The sequence below is a fragment of the Amblyomma mixtum genome, chromosome 1 (assembly GCF_055824585.1).
Source record: "Amblyomma mixtum isolate Tamu chromosome 1, ASM5582458v1, whole genome shotgun sequence".
Taxonomy (NCBI): Eukaryota; Metazoa; Arthropoda; class Arachnida; order Ixodida; family Ixodidae; genus Amblyomma; species Amblyomma mixtum.
In genome coordinates, this window is record NC_143012.1 from 176,864,842 (window position 1) to 176,888,492 (window position 23,651).

Consider the following 23,651-nt stretch of genomic DNA (forward strand, 5'->3'; position numbering starts at 1 on the left):
TTACTGTATTAGTCATGCAGTTAGTTATGCCGACCACCCCAACTTACTATGGTAAAAGACACTAACCTGTTGCAACGTTAGAGCAGTAGTTGAGCTGACAAAAGTTTGGGAAGTGGGGACTCACCACAAATAAGAGAGGCCAGTAAGAACTGTTATCAAGGGAAGTAAATGAGAATTGCAGTATTTTGAGTCATGTGAAAATTGAGGTTTTATTATTGCAGTGAAAAGTTCATAGAAAAGAACTGGACAGAACTGCGCATTAGTTGTAATGGATTAACTCTGCAGGGGACAGGTTTGGCTCGAAGTTGTGGTCGTGGGAGCATGTCTGTTAGTGTTAGCTCTTGACAGAGCTGTTTCCTGTGCCTAGTTTTCATGGTGATCGTCTCTTAGTTAAAGTTGCACTGCTGCTGCTCATTGCCATTGGAAAACTGACACAAACATCGTAGTGTGTCAGTACTTCCCTCTTTCTTTTTGTTATGTGGCCATTGTGAAAGTTCATTATGCACTCCTCATTTCACTGTTGCTGTCTTTGTAGAGCCTGAAAGCAGAATTCAAGCTTACCTAGCTCTACAGAGTTATCATGCTGAGCATTAAAAAAAATTTATAAAGTGGCCACCTTATGCATTTTTTTCATGTAAATGGTGCTCTCTGTGAGAATGGGATTTAATGTGGGATAGTTCTATGACTGCAAGTGGTTCATACGATCGGTTTTCCACCTTGGATCGGTACTAGAGTTGACAGGCTTTCATGTCCAGGGCTATAAGTTATTTATTTATTTATTTACTTACCTTCAGGGCCCAAGGGAATTACAGAGGGGAGTAGGGGTGAAACAGAATAAAGTAAAACAAAATACAGCAAAAAGATAACACTTAACTAAATGGTCATTATACAATAAATGTCAATGACTGCGCTACAAGATAGCAAAATCAGCAGCAACACAACCAAGCAGTAGTTGTCAAAAACCAAAAGCATCGAAAAATGACAGCAAAAGTATGCTAAACATTGAGCAAAAAAAGGTTAGTAACAGCTGTACAAAAAGCAATGCCATCTGTAATTTCAGCAATGGCACGAGGAAGGCGATTTCAACTGATAGAAGTGCTTGGAATGAAGGAGTCATGGCAGTATTTGGTGCAACACGATGGAATTCCTACCTTGTGACGGTGATCAATGCGTAATGAAGTGTAGGACGGATGTGTTAGAAGTTGTTGAGGGAAAAACTGTGCGTACAGCATAGTTTGCCTTTTATCTGCTGGCGGCCGTACCAGTTTCCAGTTTTCTTTTAGTGTATACATGGTTTTTTTTATTGCATCTGAGCTTGTTGTTTTCTCCTGTGCATTGATTGCAGATTCACTGGACAAAGCTCAAGTATGTGCCGATCCACCTGGTGAGTATTTGTTTTATTCTGTGTCTTGTTAATGGGTTAGTGTGCTCTCTTGCGTAGTTAGCGGCGTTACATTATGTGAAGAATCATTTTGTTGCAAGAAAATTAAGCTTTTCTATGGCATTTCAAGGAGTCAGGTGGAATGGTAGCCATTGATGGGGGATGGTATTTAAAAGGCAGGTCATATGTGTGCAGCTTTATGAGCAGCTCTCCAGCCCTCTTTAGACACGCATCAATGGAAACAAACTCTTGCGATTGAATTTGATGAACAAGCATACTACCGTATTTACTCGCACAAGGATCACACTTTTTTTTTTTAAATTTGACACAAATTCAGGGGTGCAACCATTGCTTGGGGTAAATTTTCCACAAAAAATTTTTGAGCACCAAAAACGCAAACAAGTCGCAGGTCAGACTCCTTACAATAGCTATCACAAGTATAAGCTATCATGAATAAGAACGTGTCGGAACGCGTTTGCTGCGAGATGACAGCAGATCAACCAACAGGTGGCTGCCGCTGTAACAGTGCGGAACATCAAAACAAAAATGGCGGCTGGCAGAGCAAGATGATCATCTGCACGTGCCATCTGTCAGCACTTGCTGACAGATGGCAAGCACGATCATTGTCAGCCAGATTTGGCGCATGACAAATCACAGCAGCAAGTTCGGGGTACAATCATTACGACTTGGGGAATAAATAAAAATAGAATTTTGCCGACAAAATTCAGGAGTGTGATCATTAGGCAAGTGCAATCATTATGCGAGTAAATACGATAGTTCATTGTTTAGTCATTAATTTTTTTTTTTTTGCTGACAGATTTAGTATGATACCGAAAGGTTTGAATCTGCTGAACTATTTTTTTTTTTTTTTTTCGTTTTGTAACACCTTTTTCTTTGCTCTCTGCTCCCCCTTTGAAACATTGAGCCTTTTTAGATTTCTCTCAGTGTGTTATACATACTGTCTTAGCTGTTATGAGATTTATGAATGCTTTATGTTGTGCAGAATTTGGACAGAATGGGCATTTTAAAAGATAAATGAAAGGGGCCTCAACCCTGGTTGGAACATATGAGAAGATAATGGGATGCGAGGCAACTTTATTTTTTTTTTTTTTTTACCGTTGATTAGAGCACTGCATCATCAGGAAGTTGTGGGCTGGCTCCCCATGGGTGGCAGATTGTGTTTTATGTATTTATTTGAAATACCCTGAAGGCCCCGTAGGGCACTACATAGGGGGGGAGGGGAATGGGATAGCATTAATGGGGTCAAGCAGACCAACAGGGTAAGAGATATTTGTAGTTTCCAAGATAAGCCAGGATATAATGTAGGAGCTGAGCAAGTATAACATTAAAGAATGTAAGTAGACGAACAATGTTTCAGTTGGATATCAATACAACTACAATACAGTAACTCAAACAACCAAATGGGGTATTGAAGCAACAATTTTAAAATCGAGTACGCATACATAGCACATGACACCTTGTGCCATGAAAACTTGGAATAAAAAAAGTAAGAAACACGAATGCACAGAACTAAAAAATAGCAGTGCAGAATAAAAAATATCAAAATATTTTTTTTTTCGGTATAGTTTTGGTTGGAGCTGATAATAACCTGAGAATAGTCAACTGAAGCACGATATTACCTCTACGCCTGCCTCACTTTCAAGCATCAGCCTTATCTGCTGCAGGCTGTGTGAGCGTGGGTGCTGTGAATTGCGAGCATAACTGTCCACGTGCCGTGTGCTTGTTCCACCAGTGCCTGGACGAAGTGCTGGTGGAGGTGGAGACCTGTGAGCAGCTCAGGCCTCCCTCAGGCAGCAAGCCCAGCTACAGGTCAGTGGGGGGGGGGGGGGGGGGGGCCCTCTCTCCCTCTGTGGACAACACGCTTTCACCCTTTCTTTCCCCCAATGATCGCGACAACTGAGTCACAACGCTCGGCTATATCCTCTTTAGGCCTGAGCAGAGCCGTAGTTTGTCAGCCTTAAATTTAAGGACAGCCCCGCCGCGGTGGCTCAGTGGTTACGGCACTCGGCTGCTGACCCGAAAGACGCGGGTTCGGTTCCGGCCGCGGCGGCTGGAATTTCGATGAAGGCGAAATTCTAGAGGCCCGTGTGCTGTGCAGTGTTAGTGCACGTTAAAGAACCCCAGGTGGTCGAAATTTCCAGGGCCCTCCACTATGGCATCCCTCATAGCCTGAGTCGCTTTGGGACGTTAAACCCCGATAAACTAAACTAAACTATTAAATTTAAGGACATTTTTTCCTCTCAGAGGGATCCACTGAATGTAGGCAAAATGTTTTGCAGTTGCAAGTTCAGCAGTTATTCTCAGTTAATTTTCTGTTCTTCCTGAAAATGAGGCAGCAGCATCTTCTGGCAGATGCGTGCATAAATGGACGCACAGCAGATTACATGTCTAAGTCAGAATGGGTGTTAATTTCACAGTCAGGTGTGCGAGAACCTTTGCACTTTCTTGGCCACTACTGGAAGGACGCCAACTTAAACGAGGCAGCTACCATGGAAGTCTACTCAGTGGATCCCTTTTGCTGAGTATTTCTTCGGGGGGTAACTAGATGGGTGCTGTGCTATAAGTACTTTGTTTGTGAACTGCATTGGACTGCAGAAGTGGCGTCATTTTTCATAAATATGGAGGAAGGAGCTGTACATCAGTGGAGTGCCAACTAGGTCCAAGCAGGATACAGCTGATGGTCTTGGCGAATGGGTGTTGACGTAACCAGAAGTAGGTTGCTGGCATTAAAGGCACGCATCTTGGAGACTGTGTGAAGCTCGGCAGACTGTACACTACAACTTTTGTGTCATGCAGTCAACAGTGCTGTTTTATGTAAGCCTTCCTAGAGGGAGCTTATTGATCGATGAATGAATGAGCTACTGCCGCTTTTACTAATGCAAGATACATGGATCTCGAAACTCGAGGTTGCAAACATCCTAAAGAATTTTTATAGACTCTCTTCAACTCACCTCAAGCTTCTCAGTGCTACAGAGCTTAGTATGAATGATCAAATGCTTGAATTGTTTGAAATAAAGGTGCAGTCTAGGATGGACTCATGGTTTATAATTACGAAAGTAAGTCGCACATAGAAACGTTTTGGCATTCACAGGCATAACTTTTGTCTCTTTGATTGCTAATGTAGCGTACTGTCTTCAGTACTCTCTTTTACTGTGTTACTGCAGTTCCATGAAAGAAGGCCTGCTTGGGTTTGTTTGTGTAGTTCTCCTGGCTTAAAATGTTGCCGCTGAATTTCAGAATGTGCTTCAGCTACCCATAGTGCAAAGCTTCCAAGATTTGTTTATAGCTGGGGAGGTTTAAAGGCGGATTCACACTGGCGAGTCGCGTACGTCGCGCGAACAACTTCGGTCTGTTTTTAGTTGCGGTTTCCGAAGCACTAGGAAATCGGGGAGGGAGCGCAACAAATCGATTTAAACCTGTCGCGTGACCTCCGCGACTCGCCGGTGTGAATCCGCCTTAAGACTCGCCATGTGTCGAACGATTGCATTATGCCTCAGTACACTGCCTCAACCTGTGTCCTTGTTTGTGTGCAGTTCTGGGGGCAGGTATGGCTTCTCGGATCGAGTGGTTGACGGCATGAAAGTGGTAGTCAACTCGGTGGTGATCAACTTCCAGTCGGCAACATTTGTCGCCTCCTTTCAGGTGGGTTCTCTGCTGATCCGGCCTTCCGGGGTATTCTGCAGCGGACTCACGGATGCCGGTTGCTCTGGTTTCACTGAAGTTTGCAGTTATTTTAACTTAGTAATGCTTTTAAAACTAAATGGTAACTGTGTGGGCTTGAGTGAGACTGATGGATAGTTTATCCCTTCTTTCGAATCATCTGCTGCATGTTGTATAATGCATGTATTTATATATTATGTCACTTTCCCTTGAGTAGATAGAGATGGATATTTTGGTTCATTACGTATAAATTGGGAGTGCGTATTGTATCATTACTGTGTATGTCAATTGCTGTTTTTATTATTGGGGCTAGAACGCTGCCTTTAGACAGCAGGTTAGCACGTTTGGCTGGGTAGTGTACGTTGTAGTGAATGTCTCAGCTGAGGTGCGCATTCCTGTGCAATGCATAGTGCTCACAGGTTGGGCTGTCTTAATCAGCAGAAAAATTATTTTAGGACCTAGGCCCCAGAAAAAAAAAGGGCATGCTAAAGGATGTGTTCATTGGGGGGGGATTAGCTATTTATGTTTTACTCTATTGCCTTATGCAGTCCCCTCTTTTATCATTTTGTCATCATAACTGATATTCTGTTAACAGGGTTTTCAACAAGTGCTTTTATGCTGACTCTTTGAGCTGAACATAAATGTGGTGTGTCGTGTAAAGTTCTTCTCAGTCCTGTCAGTGTACCAAGGAGAGAGGAGGTTATGCAAGTTATGCATACCTGGATTATTTTTGTGACTTAAACATATTCGTACAAATTGCGGGTTCGTGCATAAGCTTTTTGTGTTTTTCTTTATTTGTTTGTGTTTTTTTTACCAGAACCTTGGTTATCATGGACAAAAAAGCGTTCAATACCTTGCAGAGTAAAATTGAATACTGCACTCAATAATTAGCTAAGATTAAGAATGGCTGATCTCGCATTTATCATTTCGTAATCAGCACATTTATCTTTTCCTTTACACACGGGAAGGAATGTTTGTTTGGAGATAATTTTTTTCTTTCTGAGCATTGATTTCAATATTGAATCCATTGTTCTTATTGTGACAACTAGGCTCTGCAGACATATTTTGTACCATAACAAGTGATGGCATGCAAGCTAACAGGTTACATATCATGTGAATGAGAGAGATGGAAAAAGTTCTGGAGGAGCTCCTAGGGTGTGACAGCACTCTTGATGCCATGTGCATGTGGTACAGTGAAGGTATACTGTCCATCCACCTCCAGCATGAAACAGTGCTGGGCTGTGCCAGTTTTACTAGTAGAGGGCTGAATTTTTATCTGCCTCGGTACTGCTAATCTTGCATATTCTACCTTGGCTGCCACTGTCTTTTGTATGTCACGAGTGCAGGGGTGTAATGGGTGGAACCGCTTTTTTGCAGAAGCATAGCTTGGTGTTGGTTGTACAGCGCCTGAGTGTTTTTGCATTGGCACATTTGGCACAAAGCTATGCCTGCAGCTAACACATCATGCTTTTACGTTTTATCAGCGTGAAGATGCTGAGATTTTTTTTTTTTTTTTTTTTTACACAGTGGAGTGGGAAATAACAAGAAGAATAAGAATGGGGTGGTGCGCATATGGCAGGTTCTCTCAGGTCATGAATGTCCGTTTACCAATATCCCTCAAGAGAAAAGTATGTAACAGCTGTATGTTACCGGTACTCGCCTATGCAGCAGAAACGTGGAGGCTAACAAAGAGGGTTCAGCTTAAGTTAAGGACAGCGCAGCGAGCTATGGAAAGGAAAATGATATGTGTAACGTTAAGAGATTGGAAGCGGGTGGGGTGGGTGAGAGAACAACGCGCGTTAATGATATTCTAGTTGAAATCAGGAGGAAGAAGTGGGCTTGGGCAGGGCATGTAGTGCGAAGGCAAGATAACCACTGGTCCTTAGGGGTAACGGAGTGGATTCCAAGAGAAGGCAAGCGTAGCAGGGGGCGGCAGAAAGTTAGGTGGGTGGATGAGATTGAGACGTTTGCGGGGATACGGTGGCCTCAACTGGCGCAGGACAGGGTTAACTGGAGAGACTTGTGAGAGGCCTTTGCCCTGCAGTGGGCGTAGTCAGGCTGATGATGATGATGACAGCCATGAGCTGTGCCTTTAGGTCAAGGGGCTGAATTCCTGACTGAGTCATGGTGGCACACTGCCCCTCCACAAGTCCTTCGTTCATGGCCGCAGCTGCTAGTGATACTGCTGCTTCGGCACTCTGTGGGCAGGCATACAGAGGAGAAAAAAATTTGGTATTACCACAAGCATGTGTGACAGATGACAAAATACAGTAGACTTCCTTTGAAACAAGCTTGAAGGGACCAGAGAACATGTTCCGTCTTATCAGAAGCTCATGTGAACAGAAGTGCTCCCCAGCAAATATGTTTACATGAGAACATTGGATTACATCACCGTGCATTGAAAAGATAATTGCAAAGGAAACATATATGGCAGTATGCATGAAATGAGCTTAAGTGCAATGGCATTAAACAAGGTCGCATTATGCTACTTGAAAATGGCATTGGTCTTGTTTTCTTTCTTTTTTTCCCCTGAATAAATTTTGGAGTCTCCGAGCCCTCGGAAGGTGCCCACTTGGGTAGCCATGCACCTGTGTCTTATCTTGCTCCTTCCACAGCGCATCTGTTATCAACTCTGCACCATGCACCTTTTCGTCTGCCTGCAGGCAGTGCCCATGCAGCGCTGATATCTGGCCATCTCTTCTCACCGCGATAGAACATGTTGCAACTTTGTGCCAGTCCTGCCAATTCTGCTACCAACTCTACCAAGTCCACGAGCAGCAGCTCTCCAAACCTGCGCACCTTTTAGTCCATGGGAGACAACACATGGCACATGACGCATGCATTATAACTGAGATCTGGCATCTGTGTGCCACGCGCAGTCAGGAACAAAGATGCCCTGCCTCTTCCGCAGCGGCAACAAAGCTTCTTCGCAAGAAAGCTCACCCCAACAAGACAGCTTTCACGTGTTTTTGCATGAAGGTGTGCGGAACCTACCTAGTGGGCATGCCCTTTCTTGTGTGGCAGTGTTTTATTTTTTTTTCCCTTTCTCGACAGTGCTGCATGGGCTCCCTGTGAGTGCCGTTGCATACGTCGCTGTGTTTTGCAGTTGCTGCAAAAGTTGATCTTAGTCGAAGCAGAAGCGAAACAATTCATCTCAAGCGGATTAATTTTACATTGAATGCTTTGAGGAACCAACCAAATGGTGCCACACTGTTCATCTTATTCGCGCATTCGTCTTAGCTGAGTTCGTCTTAACGGAAGTCCATTGTAATTTCACTTGAAAAAAAGGCAGCATTGATATAGGTGCACACACTGATAGCACATGGTGGCACCGAACATGAGCTTCATGCTTTGCTCTGGGAGCGATGTAAAACGAAGTAGCCAGCGTGCTTTCAAGTGTCCCTGTGGGTTTTTAATAGAAGAGATAAATGCGTTTTCCTCATTTAACCGCGCCGCCGCGGTGGCTTAGTGGTTATGGTGCTCGGCTGCTGACCCAAAAGACTCGCGTTCGATCCCGGCCGCGGCGGCTAGAATTTCTTTGGAGGAGAAATTCTAGAGGTCCGTGTACTGTGCGATGTCAGTGCACATCAAAGAACCCCAGGTGGTCGAAATTTCTGGAGCCCTCCACTACGGCATCTCTCATAGCCTTAGTCGCTTTGGGACGTTAAACCCCATAAACCAAACCAAACCATTTAACCGCAGCTGACATGGTGCGCTTGGTAGCATATGCGATCATGAGGTGGGGCCAGACCCCACCCTCTCCATTGCTGCCGTCCGGGGTGGCGTCCGTGTCGCTACGACGCCGGCGCCCTCCCTTGTTAGTAAAGGTAACTAACTGTGCTAGGGAGGGTGCATCAGCGGGGAAACCAACCAGAGGGGACCGGTAGGGGCAGGCCCCCACAGTGTAAGAAAAATATTTTAGTGTGGGAAAATGCCCAAGAAATTGTGTCGTAAAAGGCGGAGCTGGTGTTTGGGTTGGAACTGGTCTTTGTGTCCACCAGGTGTCACTAGGTGCTCAAAACAGCAGTGATGCACTCGTCTCGCACAACAGATTACAGAGCAATGGAAGAGGTACCATGTGCTTGTCCTGTACTGTGCAGCTGTCGCGGGTGGTGCTGGACAGCCGGACCCCCCGGTGGGACCCCGGTGACCTGCGCCTGTGCCGCATCAAGGGCCCCGACCAGCTGCTGCTCTTCCGGCAGCTGCAGTGGCAGATGCTGCGCCTGGAGGCCCACGCACGGGGGGGAACCACCCCCGGGGGTGCCCCACTACGCCTCATCACCAACGGCGCCCGCTGCCGCATCGTGCTCAAAAAGCGCCTCGCTGGTCAGTGGCCATTCGATCATGGTCATTTAACGTGATAGCGTTAAGGCATGTTAGGCATGTTAGAGGTGTATACGGGCATGTAGGGAGAACCTCGGCAAAGTATCACCTCAAGTTTCTTTCTTTCCCCTCGTAGGAGAGAGTTGGAAGTTTGTCTGGCCCCACATTTCGCTAATGACACACGTAAGAGCAGGGTGCAGAAAACTGGAAAGCAAGCTGTTTATTGGTTATGCATGGCTGTACCGACAACACAGAGGAATTCGCAGCAGCATAGCTGATTAAGCATTACTGCCATTGAGTCGTCACTGACTGCTGAAATGGATGGGAGTTAGTGCTAGTTCGTATTTACGTGTAGTATCTGGCAGTATCATTTAGAGACTTGTTTTCTGGGCCTTCGCACAATGAACCCAGCTGTCATTGGTCCTTTGAGCGTAGTGGATGTGTGCCACTGACACTTGGTCTTGTGAATTGTTGTGTGAACTGGGCCTGCTATGTATCGTGCAGTTTGGTGTGTGCACCCAATGAATTGAATTTTTGAGTGTCACTTCAATGACATTGCAAGGCAGTACAGGAAGCATTTTTAACCCTTTCACTGCCAGGTTTTTTTACTCACAGCTGCACACACCCTGCCGGGTTTTTTGCAGGTCAGTTTCCTGGAAATATTTAGTTAGTAACGCACTAAAATGCTCTGCAGGACATGTAGCGATGTTTATTCAGGATAATCTTATAGATATTAGTTGTACTGAATCAAATCTTCAGCACCAATCCGGCCCGTCAGATTTCCTCTTCTTACGCGGATTTTTCGGTGGCGGGGGGTATTCATTGCTGACATCACTCGACAAGGCACTTAGGTGGGCTCCTTCCTCGTTCTCATTATCAATGGACTCTGAATTCATAAGCAGTTCTGAATTTCTTTGTCCGTCAAAGCGCGGACGAGTGTGGCACACTGCCTCACACATGGCTGCTGTGCTGAAACCAAAACGAAGCTAGGTACTCGGATGTGGAAACATGCGTGCCATCTGTTCTGTAAAATTTACCCTACAAGATTTATGATTTTACGGGGCTTCTTCATAGATGGCGTACATGTAAGCATCGTTTTTTTTTTACACAAGTATTATCGGAAGCGGCAGGGGGTGAGTTAAAAAGCCAAAAGGAGTTAACTCGGGAGAGGCAAGGGGTGTGCATATGTGGTAGCCCGAGTTATCTCGGGAGTGGCAGGTTAAGGGTTAAACAGCCTGCAGTTGAAAAATTGGCAGAGGCTTAGCTTGGTTAAGCCCGGTAAGTTGCAAAAGCAATAGCCCTGGCTGCGCCTGGTTTTGGCTGGTCACGTAGAGCGAGTGCCTCCCCCACGGCAGCAGCGCATAGAGGATTCGCTGGCACGATCGCGACGAGCCGAGTTGGGGGGGCCGCTTTTCCACAGCTGGCATGACGTCACGTACAGCGAGCGCCCCTCGCGGCAGCACCATGCAGCTGCGGCATGGAGATTCGCTGGGACGATCGCGACGAGCCGAGTTGGGGGGGGGGGGGGGGGCTTTTCCACAGCTGGCGTGACATCACGTACAGAGAGCGCCGCGCAGCTGCGGCATGGAGATTCGCTGGGACGATCGCGACGAGCCGAGTTGGGGGGGGGCCACTTTTCCATAGCTGGCATGACGTCACACATAGGTCACGCTAAAGGTCAATGGTGGATTCTCCAGGACGACGGCCAAGAGCGGAAACCTCGAGCAGTATTGCTTTCGCAATAAAACTTTGGGGAGATCAAAATAGCTAATCAGTTCAACTCATTTTTGAATCTTTTGTAATTACTAGCGTTTTCTCTCAACATCTGCACACTCGAACCACCGACATTGCGGTTTGAACCCAGGCCCTCTATGTGCCAGGCAACCACACAATGTGTACACCACAAAGGGTCGTTGGTTCAAGCGTGTTAGAGGGGCACAAAGTGAACGCGTTCTGGTGTGTGCGACGGTAAAGTGTGTTGGGGATGTGTACTGATGTTGGACAACGATGACTTCAAAAAAAAGTCGCTGACGTCATCCAAGGGTCACGTGATAAGTGTCATGTCACAACAGTGACTTGCAAAAAAGTTGCCGATGTAATACAAGGGTCACGTGGTAGGTGTCATGTGACCATGATGACTTACAAAAAAAAAGTTGCTGGCATTCAAACGCAAATGCTTTCTCATTTCTCCAATGAAACTGCCTCTCATTATCTGCTTATGAACATATCACAAGTATTATGTGTTGGGTACATTGAGAGCCCTCCTACAGGAGATATGGGAGAGGCCTTTGTCCTGCAGTGGGCGGACTCAGGCTGATGACGACGATGACAATGAGAGCTGTAGAGGTTAGGGAGAAACTGGCCTAACAAGCTTTTGTGATCTATATGTTATGCTTATTAAAGCTTATGATATTATTTGTGGCTTATAAAAGAGTTTTACCAACGCTCACTTGGAGCAATTTGAGGCTGTGAAGGGAATTAAGGAAAGTGTTGACATACCTCTCGAAGGGGAATTCCAGCATTGAGGGCTAAAAGCATTTCACTCCTTGAATGTGGGCCAAGGAATGTGATTGTGTTCCTCTTTTCGTTGTGGATCCCTTCCCCCCAGACTGCAGCCTGGTGGCCAGTCGGCTGGTGCTGGTGCTGGACGAACTGCTGTGGGCCCTGACTGACGCCCAGCTGGTGGCTGCCCTGCACCTGGGCCACTCCCTGGCTGCCCTGGTGCGGAAGGCAGCCGCCCAGGGGCGCCGACACCGGGCGGCCAGCTCCACCCTGCCCACGCCCGACCACTTCTCAGCAGCCCCCCCCAATGCCTCCTCTCACCACCAGCGAGGGGGAGGAGGGGCCCCCAAGAGCCCCCTGGTGGAGTTCTTCCGGCAGCACGACGTGCTGGAGACCTCCTACCACCTGTTCTGCACACGCATCGACCTGCACCTGTGCGACGACATGGACCCCAAGGGTGAGAGCATCCGCTCCCGAGGGAGGGCACTTTTGGGCAGGGCATGTAATGCGAAGGCAAGATAACCGCCGGTCCTTAAGGGTAACGGAGTGGATTCCAAGAGAAGGCAAGCGGAGCAGGGGGCGGCAGAAAGTTAGCTGGGCGGATGAGATTAAGAAGTTTGCCAGTTGTGGCCACTGTATCCCCACAAAGGACAGGGTTAATTGGAGAGCCATGGGAGAGGCCTTTGCCCTGCAGTGGGTGTAGTCAGGCTGATGATGATGATGAATGTAATCACCCACTCATTCACACAGACGCATGCACACGTGCACCTACTCATGGACGGATGCACATGTGGATGTGGATACTCTAATCTCACTATGAAAAATGCCATTGCTCTTCAACAAAGTTTTTATAGTGCAGACTGAAATCTCGCTGTTAATTTTGTAGTCGTTGGCTACAGCACTGTGCGCAGTAAAAGTGATGAGAGAACATAGTAGCTGTGTCGAACTTGCCGCCTGTTTTTGACATAGTCGAGGGTTAGATAGTACCCTCATATGCGGAAGCGAAACTGTGATGAAAAATGCACACTTACCAAGCTAAGAAAAAAAAAAGAAAAATGATTGATTGTTTGCGGATCGAAAGGGCCCCTTGTTCGCAACCTTGTGCGGGTTCCTTGTTGATTGTCATCAGGGAACCCGCATAGACCCCAGAAGCTCAATTGTTTTTTGTTTTTTTTTAGACTTTCAGTTTAGCCAGCTATGGCAGTAATGGAATTACTTGTTTCAGTCATTTGTAGCTTATCAGTTACTTTTCTGGTCTAGTAATTCTCAGTGATGTAATAAATTACTTTAGGGCAGTAATTTGCATCCAAGTTATTAATTGCTTTCGAAATTAGTTTCATTAAAATGCACCACTGCTTTTTGATTTGACAAAAATTTGGTCTCTCACACGCCTGATAAGCAGGAACAATGCGCGTCAAGCCGGGGGCAGCATAACGGATCAGCTATTGGAGAGAGGATCGAGTAGGACTGTTATGTCTGATACCGCCGGTATCCTCTGTAGTTGAGTCGTTACCTGCAGACATTCAATGGATTTGCAGGGATGCACATGTTTAGAGCATCCCCCAAGCAGCAATATTTAAGGCACCGAAGGGTCACCGAAGCTACAGATTGCGCCTATCACACTTCAAAACTAGTCGGGGGCATGCAGAGGCACTCCCAAAATTGCGTCAGCTAAGGGCACACTGGAGCTTGGTCACGCTCATTGCCACAGAGCACAAAGAGACACGTATGCACAAGGGAACCACAGCTAACCCTTAAGCATTCGCATCACACTCTTATAACCATCCTGTAAGTTTTTTTAACCTCGCTTAAAACACGTGCACCTAACTTTCAGGGCCAGCGTTCAGCACGCTCACTTTATTTTGCCATGATCGGCCTGCACTGTCAACTATCACAGAATCATGGACTGCGCCGTGATAGCAAATGATGGCAAGTTTTGAATAAAATTTTGTTACATTGGCCCTTTGTGCAGCACCGGGACACATGTGTCCCACTTGCTTCAAGGGTTGGAAAATGGAAAGCTATGCGCCTACGTACCATATTTTTGCATATGGAATTATACCGAACTATTAAACAAGCCATTCAGTGTGTTTTTGTTTCATTTATATACCTCTTGCAAGCGCAGGTGTGCAGTACAATGAGACTTGTCTTGGTGGCAAAAACAAAAAAAAAATAATTTGAAAAGTTGTTTGTCTTTCGAGCTTTTTCTATCAGTCAGCTGCCTCATAATACTTCTTGAAGCAATTTTCAATGCTGATACAAGTAGTATAATACGTCCAAAAGTCTGAAGTAAGGGTACGTACCACATTTGAGGTGTCTTTTATGAAGTCATTGGCGCAACTGTATAACCACCCTTAACCACAAAACCAATAGTCAGAATGGCTTGAAAGTGATGTCATTCAATTCCAAGAGACATTTTGAGTGCAGTTCTACCGTTTGTCCACATGTGACACATGCGCACGGCTTGCACCCGATAAAGGGTACATTTTGAGTTAGGTATTAATGTCACTAGCTAACTTCTAGGCAAACTGCGTCATAACATTTGAGGTTTGTTTTGGGGGCTGCTGGGACTTCAGTACCAAATTGATTTCCCACCCAGAGCGTGGGTAGTCAATGAATGCTTTTTTTTTCTCTAGGAGTTTAGAAAAGTTCTTTAAGAGTGATGTAAGATGTTTATGTATGCTGTGAAAGCAACATGCTCTAGTTTTTTTGGATGCCAAGCTGCTGTTGTGGATGCTGTGCATCTTGAGGGTTGCTTTTTTCATTACTTCTGTCATCCTCATCTCTGCTGTTGCTTTCCTTATCAGAAGAATGTTCTGAAATGGAGCTTTCCTTGCTAAGCTCAGTGTCATCATTACTGTCAGAGAAAGATAGTGCCTGTTATTTTTTCGCTATAATTAAAACCTTTGTTTGCTCCCTGCAATGGCTATATTAATGTATGCCAGAAAACAGCTGTGGTGGGACTGCCACGCCGTTCGTGCCAAACTGCCAAATGGCAAATTAGGCTACATGCTGCAGCAAACTCGAATTTGTGCCTGTGCCTTGTCTGCACCGTAGGGCCTCTGTAAAACTCTCGAGGGAATGAAATCAAAACTAAAGCCGTACAGGTTCAGTTGTGGTATGCGTGTACTCCAGCATTGTTTTCACAAGCACCGCTTTCATTGCATCATTGCACTCAATTTTTTGTCTGTTGCAACCTATAAACCAACTCCTTCAAGCCACATGGGGCAAGAAAAGTGGATGACGGAAACAAAAACCTCAGAGCCAGCGCACCGCACCTCGAACAGCGCTGCCCACACACTGTCTCGTGGCTTGGTTTGGTCTTTTGCACCTTTGGGTGTGTGTGCTTACCTCACTGTAGCTACGGAACTGCACCAGCAACCATAACACTGTTCACGCCGCGTGCAAGAGTGCGGAACTTCTTATCGTATGGAAAATTTCGTGGAGAAGTGAACAAGGCCGGCACTGTTTTGAGAAAGCACACTTTGAATGCCATTGGATATAACTGCCACACTTTGGAACAGTTCAAAGCAGCATGAATCTTTGTGTGTGAAATTTTAACTGTCAAAATTGAGGCTTCAATCTATTAAACGTTGTTGATGTGCTGCAGCTAATTCCTGTTCGTTTACGGCAGTATTTATGGGCCGACTGCAGGGTTTGCAGTGCGGCGGGAGCAACATGCATGCTATTAGCGGGCCATGTGTTGTTGAGAACGCCATATTAGAGGTGGCATTCCAGGCCCAGCACTTGCCATGTGGTGCCGCGAGAGAGTGTTAAAAGGCTGGTTGCATTGTAACTCAGTCTGGCGCTCTTTTTACGTTCCGCGAGCTGTCTCATGGCATTGATTGTAAAACAGCAGAGAAACTTTTTCAGCTCACCTGACAAAAAACTAAGGGGAAACTATGCTCTGCCATCACCGTGGCAATGCCTTGTGTTCATTTCTTACACCTCTCAAGATTGTAGTGACCACATAGCTGTTTAGTTTCTATTCTTCTGAGTATTCCCTCTGTCTCTGTGCTCAGTGGCTGCATGTATGCACAGCCATTTGCTTTATTCTTTTGCTGTGTTGAGCTTCACACCTCATAACCGGTGTGGAGCCTTGTGGTGGTAGAGCCGGCAAGTGTCCGATGGCTTGTGTCTTGTGGGGCGTTCGTGCAGAGACCCGGTCTGGCTGGGGCCCACTGCAAGGGGGCGCTGCTCTCCAGGTCCTGTTGGAGAAGCTCCTCATCGACTACTACCCGTTCCACGGAGCTGGTGGGTCAGCCTGCTGTTTTACCTTACAATTTTTTTGGCAATTTGAAAACATTTCACTGGCTCATTGATTGATTCATCACTCGAGCGGTAAGATCTGACCTTGTTTTACTGTGGTTAGCTGTTAATTATTTGTGTCCCTTGATCTGCGCCGTTGCTCTAGTCGTCTGCAATGGGTTGTTCGTAAGCCATGTAACCCATTAGGTCATATGATTAATGGGCTGTGGTTCCCACATGTCCCACTAATAGGTCAATTGGCTCGTGGATAAATGGTTCACATTAGACCACTGAAATACCATTGTGAGCCTCTTATGCAACACGCCTCTTTAATATCTGTTGCTGAAACTAATATCGCATTACGGGAATGCACACCTCAATTTTTCTGTTTTGTGTTGCTCTCCCATTTGACTTTTTTTCCATTCCAAGCAGCTCAGCTTAAGCATTGTGCTACATGATTGCATAGCATGCATCAAGAAAGCAATTTCTCTGAACAGTAAAAAAAAAAAAAGAGAGAGAGATCAGGTAAGTATTCATGTTGATGTGTTCGCAGTTACTGCAGTTGGTGTGTTTTGAAATCCTAGTGAATCATTTGTGTGATCTGTAGCTCAACCAGGTCAGGCATGAGTTCAGTCACTCGCATTGTCACTGAATTCATAAAGTTTTCCTTGTTTTTCCGAGGTCATATCTGAAAACAACCTGATCAGTGCCTGACGGTTCCTTTGCGTTGAAAGTCCTTCCATGCAGGGCACTTGTGGTGGAATGAGTTGATGGCTTTCGGGAACACTTGGTTGTTTTTTATACACTCTGAGTAGAGACTACACAGGGCTGAGGAATTTCTGCCAAAAGGGAGGATTTACGTAATTAATTGGGTGGCCGTCATGAAAGTCTTGACAACACGACAAGATTCGATATTTTCCACACACGAAAACTCCTTATTGGATCCTCACGTAGCATCAGAACACAGCTGTATAAAGAGGCATTCACACTAGGTAAAGCAATGAAAACAATGTGTGACTGGTGCAAACATAGCCAGATTTTCACGTATGAAGTTTATTAGTATAGCTGTCACCTTTGCAGTAATTGAAACTATCTTTGACCGCTTGACTCACGCTTTGCCTAAATGTATCGGGGGCAGTACACTTTTGCACGACAAATTTAAAATGAGATGTGCCCCCTGAAATGCCCAGGAACCAATTAAGGGGGGACACTGGTCTTGAAAAAAAAAATTTTGATTAATGAAGTCCCAGTTACGAAATCTTCAGGAAATATGTATTTTTGTGTGCTGATTCTAAATATGTCATTTAATTTCATGTAAAACAATTTCTTGAGCACTTATGCACTTTTTATGCTAGTATTTTGTGGAGAGTTTTGAAGAAAATTTGCTGCGGGAAATTCGCTGAAATGTATGCCATTGGGTTCTCTTGACACCCAGGAATACAATAAGGGTGAAATTGTCTTCCTGCCTATCATAGAACTTAAGTTTTAGAGTTTTGAAGTTTTCGCTTCAGAAATGAGAAGGAAAGTGTGTGTTCCTGTGTGTGAAGTGGCAGCTTCAGTACCCTATTACTCAAGTTCTATGAGAGCCAGGATGATAATTTTACCCTTATTGTATTCCTTGGTGTCAAGAGAACCCAATGGCATACATTTCAGCGAGTTTCCTGCAACAAATTTTCTTCAAAACTCTCTGCAAAATACTTGCATGAAAAGTGCATAAGTGCTCAAGGAATTCTTTTACATGAAATTAAATGACATATCTAGAATCAGCGCACAAAAATACATGTGCCCTGAAAATTTCATAACTATGACTAAATTAATAAAATTTTCTTTTCAAAACCAGTGTCCCCCCTTAATCTCAGTGCATGCTAGATGGACTCTTGTTGTTTTCTGGCTGAAGCTGAAATGGACAGCTTTGCAAGAATGCGTATCACATAGAAAACACATCATGAAAGTGGTGCTCATGTGAGTCCTGTAATTTGTTTTCAGTGGGAACTTTGGGATGTAACGAACAAGACCCAGTTAATGCAGTTAATGGTCGCGTCCATCTCACGTGGGCTCAACTGTTTATCACATGCTGGCTGCTACAGTGGTGTTCCAAACTTCGCTGCTTGGGGCGCTTCTGTAGTGGCCTTCCTGAACACCATCATTTGTCTCTGCTCATTTCTTGTTCAAGAAGTCCCTTCACTGTTGCAGAGGAATGAAGCTCCAGTGTGATGTGCTACATCTAAGCTTCTCTGTCAGAGGTAGACATTTTTTAAACGGTCCACTGCTTGGTAGCAGTCCAGAGTGATGACGACACCTGTGACTGCGCCTGTTCCATTTAGAACTTCTTTTTTTCGGTTCCTTTACTACGATAGGAAGGTAGCACCTGGATTTACGTGACGTTAATTACGAAGATCTGCTTTTTTTGAAGAATTTTGAAAGTTTGTAGTATGTCTACTCGTGAGTAACAGCTGTGAAATTCACCCTCTATTTCAAGCTGCACTTTCACACCTAAGCGACCATGCTGCCATTGCTATCTCCCATTCAAGCTCATGTTTAGCTGTTTAATTATGTAATGAAGAAAGCAATGAGAGCACCAACTGTGCATCATTAATGGAGGTGCATATGCAGTTCAGAACAATCCTCTTAATTTTGCTCGATTGGTGCACTGCGGTGGTAACACTTCGGATACCTCATAAGTGTGCCTTTCCTTTTTTTTTCTTTAGCGAGCCCCCGCAACCATTGGCTCAAGTACAGCGAGCCCTCTTCCGGGCGCCAGGCCTGGGTGCAGCAGATGCTCTCCCACTGGGCGGAGAGTGGGCCCGCGTCTTCCTCTTCCACCCCGGGGAGCAACTCCCCCTCGTCGCGCGACTGGCGCACTCTCATGTCCAGCTGCCTACTGGTGCGCCTCGAGGAGTTCTCCATGCAGCAGGTGGGCTGGCCTCCGCTGGATGTGGAGTGCTCCGAAATTCCTCCCCACCAACAGGCACAGTAACGGCGGCAGACATCTCACTGGCGTTTCCCACCCCTCCTCTCTCCCCCCCTTGTTCTTCGTTCGTCCCCCGCCAGGTGTGCATGGCGGGGCGCAGCCAGCGTCGACCGTTCCTGGCGTCAGAGGGCGCCACCGTGCTGCTCCCCGGGGAGGCCCTGCACCTGGAGTTGACCCACTACTACGCCCGGTCCACGCCGGCCGCGTCGCCCGTCACGTCCAACGGCCACATTGTGGGCAGCCCCGGATCGGCCAAGGGCAGCATCGCGTCGTCCCTGGCCGGCGGCTCTGTGCCCGAACCGCACCTGTTTGCCTACCTGGGACCCACTGCCCTGAGGCTGGACCTGCCCACCGTGCTGTGGGCGCACGCTTTCCTGCACAGCGTCTACAAGTGCACGGTGGGTGATCGGGGGGGGGGGCCTCTCCTGTCGTCAAGTGAAGTGGTTTAACAGATCGGGAAAGCTGGAAGTTGAAGCTTTGCTTTCCGCCATCTCAGGATTGTGCGCGTTTTCTGGTTTGCCGAGGAAATGGCTAAGCAGATGGCAGTGCAGAGGGGAGTCGTCCGAGACCACATTCCGTTTCCCTCGTAAGTGTCAAAAAGGGCAGTGTATGAAGGCACCCTGTGTTACTGTTTGCACCATGGCCAGCTTTGCTGTATAAGCGTTGCGTGTGACACTGTTGTATTTGCGACTGTAGATAAATAGTAAAGCTTCATTTGCCCAGCTGAAAAGAAGCTTGAATTTGATTATACGCTGAAAGCTCATTAATTAGAACTGCACAGGGATGGCAACACAGTTCTAATTAACCGAAGTTCGAACTGTTGAATGTGAACAGCAAATGCTGTACACTATACAATTTGGAAGGGGGTGGGTAAGTTAGCTTACCTTATTTTATTGTTAACAGAAGTTCATGATCACCTTCTGCGTTTTTTTTCCAAAAGACAATTGCCGGCACCTTTTGTTCTAAGCTTGATCATAACCGCGTGCCTCCTTTTCGCATTCAAAACTGAGAAGAGGTGAGCAGCATTCATTGGCATTCCAACGTGCGCAGTGGAGAGCCGCAGCGGAGTTGTGAAGGGTATGCGACTGACTCTGAGCGTGGTCACAAGGCTGGAAAAATAAGCTGTGCCCAACTGTCCTGCAACTGTTTCCTATCAACCAAAACGGTCGCTCGGCCCCCCCACTGTCAAATTCACACTTATGAAAATGGGGTTACTGCGCTAGAAAATACAGACAACAGAAGCAGACAGGACTTGCACAGACTCACTACTGACTTTTATTGGACGGTCTGTGCACGTCCTACAGTTGTGAGTCTGCTCATGTCCTGTCCACTTCTGTGTCTGTTGTTTGTGTTTTATAGCGTAGTAACCCCATTTCCAAGATCAACATTCACTAAATAGCTCAGCTTGCTGTTCTGTCACACTTATGAGCCACACAGGTTGCTTGAGCGTTTTGGTCGAAAAGGGAAAGTCGCGATTTTCTTTGCGATTTTCTGGCCATTCCAATGGCCAAATCACTAACGTTAAAGCCAGTAAGCATGCATTTTGCCAGTGTCTTGTTTCAATAACAGTGTGTGGCGCTGACTTCACACATAGTTTCAGTTCTGTCTTGAAGCATTTTTGGTGGAGTAATTACTGCAGACAGGTGGCATTGTGAAATAACTACACTGTGGTGCACAGCATAAGCTTAATTTGGGCTGATTGCTGCAACAGGCCGCCTTGTGACGGGACGCAGAGGGTGCTGGAAAACCAAGACAAAGACATGCAGGAAACATCAGCAAAAGTTCCTATGATTTGTTTCATTTCGTGGTTTTGTAAGTGCTGAAGCCATTGCGATGCGCCCGATTTTCAGGCACTGGTCGCACCAAGCACTGCTCAACAAAAAATACGTAGCAGAAGCAAGCCACTGATGCCTTCAGGATCCACTGTGACAGAGAGCATATACACAATGAAAGAAATTTTTGACAGGGCAGTATGTTATACCGTATTTACTCGCATAATAGGCGCACTTTTTTTCCAGAAAATCCGGCTCAAAGTTCAGGGTGCGCCTATTACGCGGGGTAAAATTTCCGGAAATTTTTCGACTCGCAAAATTTAACATACCGCATAAACGCACTCGTGTACGGGCCGCAGCCCGTTTTGCCGAAGAAAATATTAAAAAAAAAAACGTAAGGGCCGCACCGAAACTTTCCACGACCCACGTGGGAATAGCCTTTGAAATGCACGCGTCGAGGCCTCCGTGATCAGCTCCGGCTGCGCGCAACGGGCGCTTGATCACGGAGGCCACACACGTGCAAAGGAGCTTCCAGACGCCGCCCACGGAGGGCGCCCAAGGCCAAGCTTATCATCATCATCAATGTTTTCTTCCGCCGTGAGCGTTCACTATCTATATCGCCATCAGCATCACCAGCTCCAGGTTTTTTTTTTTTTTTGTTGCTATCAAGTGCCGGGATCTGCGGTAGCGCGTCGTTCATCATGGTTTGTGGCTTTGCCGCTGAGCGTTGCTGTTTTAGCTCGACGGGCAAGCACCTTAATAGCGACACGGCTGGGAGTTTGCTCTGGAACACGGCAAGCGTGCGGCAGGTCGGAAACTCGACGTGGCCGAGAAGTGCGGCAGTTGCGTCTGTGGCGTGCCTAAATTTTCGTACGTGACTCCAGGCGCCGAGGTTTTCGCGAGCCTAAGTCGGGAACGTTTCCGGCTGGAGATGAAACTTTCCAAACAAACGTTTAAAGTGAGCATCCCTGAAAACTGAGTGCGGCTGTTCTACGCGATGTCGTTGTACGTGCTGTGGGTCCGCAGCAGCTGCGACGGCAGCAGCACTAGTGTGGACCAGTAGTCAGTTCAGCAAAAACTTTGTTAAAATAAAGATTGGGGGTGGGGGGTGGCGAGGCGTCGGCTTGCAATCGTGTAAATACAGTATTGATCACAGTGCCAAGTTCGGGGTGCGCCTATTATGCGCGGAAATAAAAAAATCTGACTTTTCGCGACCAAACTAGGGGTGCGCCTATTATGCAAGTAAATACGGTACAAATTTGCTAAAACAGTGAAATAAAGTTTGATTACAGCACAAAAGGAAGATTAGTAGCGTTTCAGTATTTGTGTTACACACACTCACACATTGTTGCAGTTTTCCCCCACCACAGCGAAATTTCCGCCTCATTGAAGTATTTTCGATTCCCTGTCAGTAAATTATAAAAGGCAGTGCAGTTATTTCCCACCTGACCAAACAATTTTTTGAGCAAAGTTCTGCTTCAACAAATGTTTTCAGAGTAAGCAGACAATTCTTTTTTTGCACATCGACATATGCCCGTACCTTGTTAGGTTTAACCAAAAACAGCTGCTGAAGGCAGTTTGCACATTCAGTAGTGCAGCTGACACTCCCTGCAGAATCAGAGTTAAAGGGTCAGTCTACTGAATTTTATCGACCATATTTTCTTTGCGGCAACCGATAGCTCTATACTCAAATTACCGTTTAGCCAGCTGTGGTGCCAAGGAGTGCGGTAGAACATTTTAAAATAAAGTTTATTGATGTGGGAACACATCTGTATGAGATGGTAGTCTCATCTGGCAACCATCTGGATTTCCGCCGCACGGCGACAAACATGGCGGCGCCCGTCGAAGCCGGACCTCTCGCTTCGGACTGAATTCTCGTTGTTGCTGCCTTTTTCAGTGCGTTCAATGGCCGTGAATGGAGCACCGGTCTTTTGCTTTGTCACACCTAGCCTATAAGAAAAAGTATAAGCGATAAATTCGGTTTGTTTTTTTATTTAGAGTGACAGTTTTCCCACTTCTAGGAGGAAAGTCAGTTTGTTTACAGTAATGGTTGCCGTCCTGAGAACCAGATGGCGCCACTATAGGCTGAGTTTATTTTTGCGTCTCTGCTAGCATACGCTGAACTATAAGTGGGAATGTGCCTGCGTTTTGCGTACGTGTAACTATACATATTCATGTGATTTACAGAAAAAGCGAGCGGTAGGCCTTCTACAGTTTACTAGAACAAAACGTGCGTTTCTCTGACATAGGGGCATACAAATGATACTTAGTCTATTCACTTATGCTTCTACAAAAAAAGACTACCACCTTCTTGAACAAAATGAACGTTTGGAGTCGCCACCATGCATTTTTACGCGACTTTTAACGCCGAAATAAAATATAAATTCCTGCCTAAACCGGGAGCAGTTCCCACGTTATTGATGTTATAGGGTGCCAACTACCAGAATATGCCATTATTTATACACTCATCTCGGTGAGTAGACTGAGCCTTTAAGGGGGGACACTGGTCTTGAAAAAAAAATTTTTATTAATGAAGTCACAGTTACGAAATCTTCAAGGAATATGTATTTGTGTGCACTGATTCTAGATATGTCATTTAATTTAATGTAAAACAATTCCTTGAGCTCTTATGCACTTTTTATGCAAGTATTTTGCGGAGAGTTTTGAAGAAAATTTGCTGCAGGAAACTCACTGAAATGTATGTCATTGGGTTCTCTTGACACCAAGGAATACAATAAGGGTAAAATTATCATCCTGGCTACCATAGAACTTG

General features: G+C 46.0%; 1 protein-coding gene across 2 annotated transcripts in view; it reads left to right on the forward strand.

The window, feature by feature from the left end:
* LOC149370016 (bridge-like lipid transfer protein family member 3A) overlaps positions 1-23,651 on the forward strand; it is a 72,017-nt gene that overhangs the window by 17,094 nt on the left and 31,272 nt on the right. For both annotated transcript variants that reach the window (XR_016285473.1, XM_089559671.1), the window contains exons 3-10: positions 1,346-1,384; positions 3,135-3,211; positions 4,936-5,044; positions 9,163-9,388; positions 11,994-12,344; positions 16,046-16,141; positions 18,844-19,049; positions 19,187-19,504. Coding sequence is in view for 1 of the 2 variants with exons in the window: in XM_089559671.1 (XP_089415797.1) it covers positions 1,346-1,384; positions 3,135-3,211; positions 4,936-5,044; positions 9,163-9,388; positions 11,994-12,344; positions 16,046-16,141; positions 18,844-19,049; positions 19,187-19,504 (1,422 nt within the window). In the remaining variant the exon portion in view is untranslated. The remainder of the gene's footprint in view (positions 1-1,345; positions 1,385-3,134; positions 3,212-4,935; positions 5,045-9,162; positions 9,389-11,993; positions 12,345-16,045; positions 16,142-18,843; positions 19,050-19,186; positions 19,505-23,651) is intronic.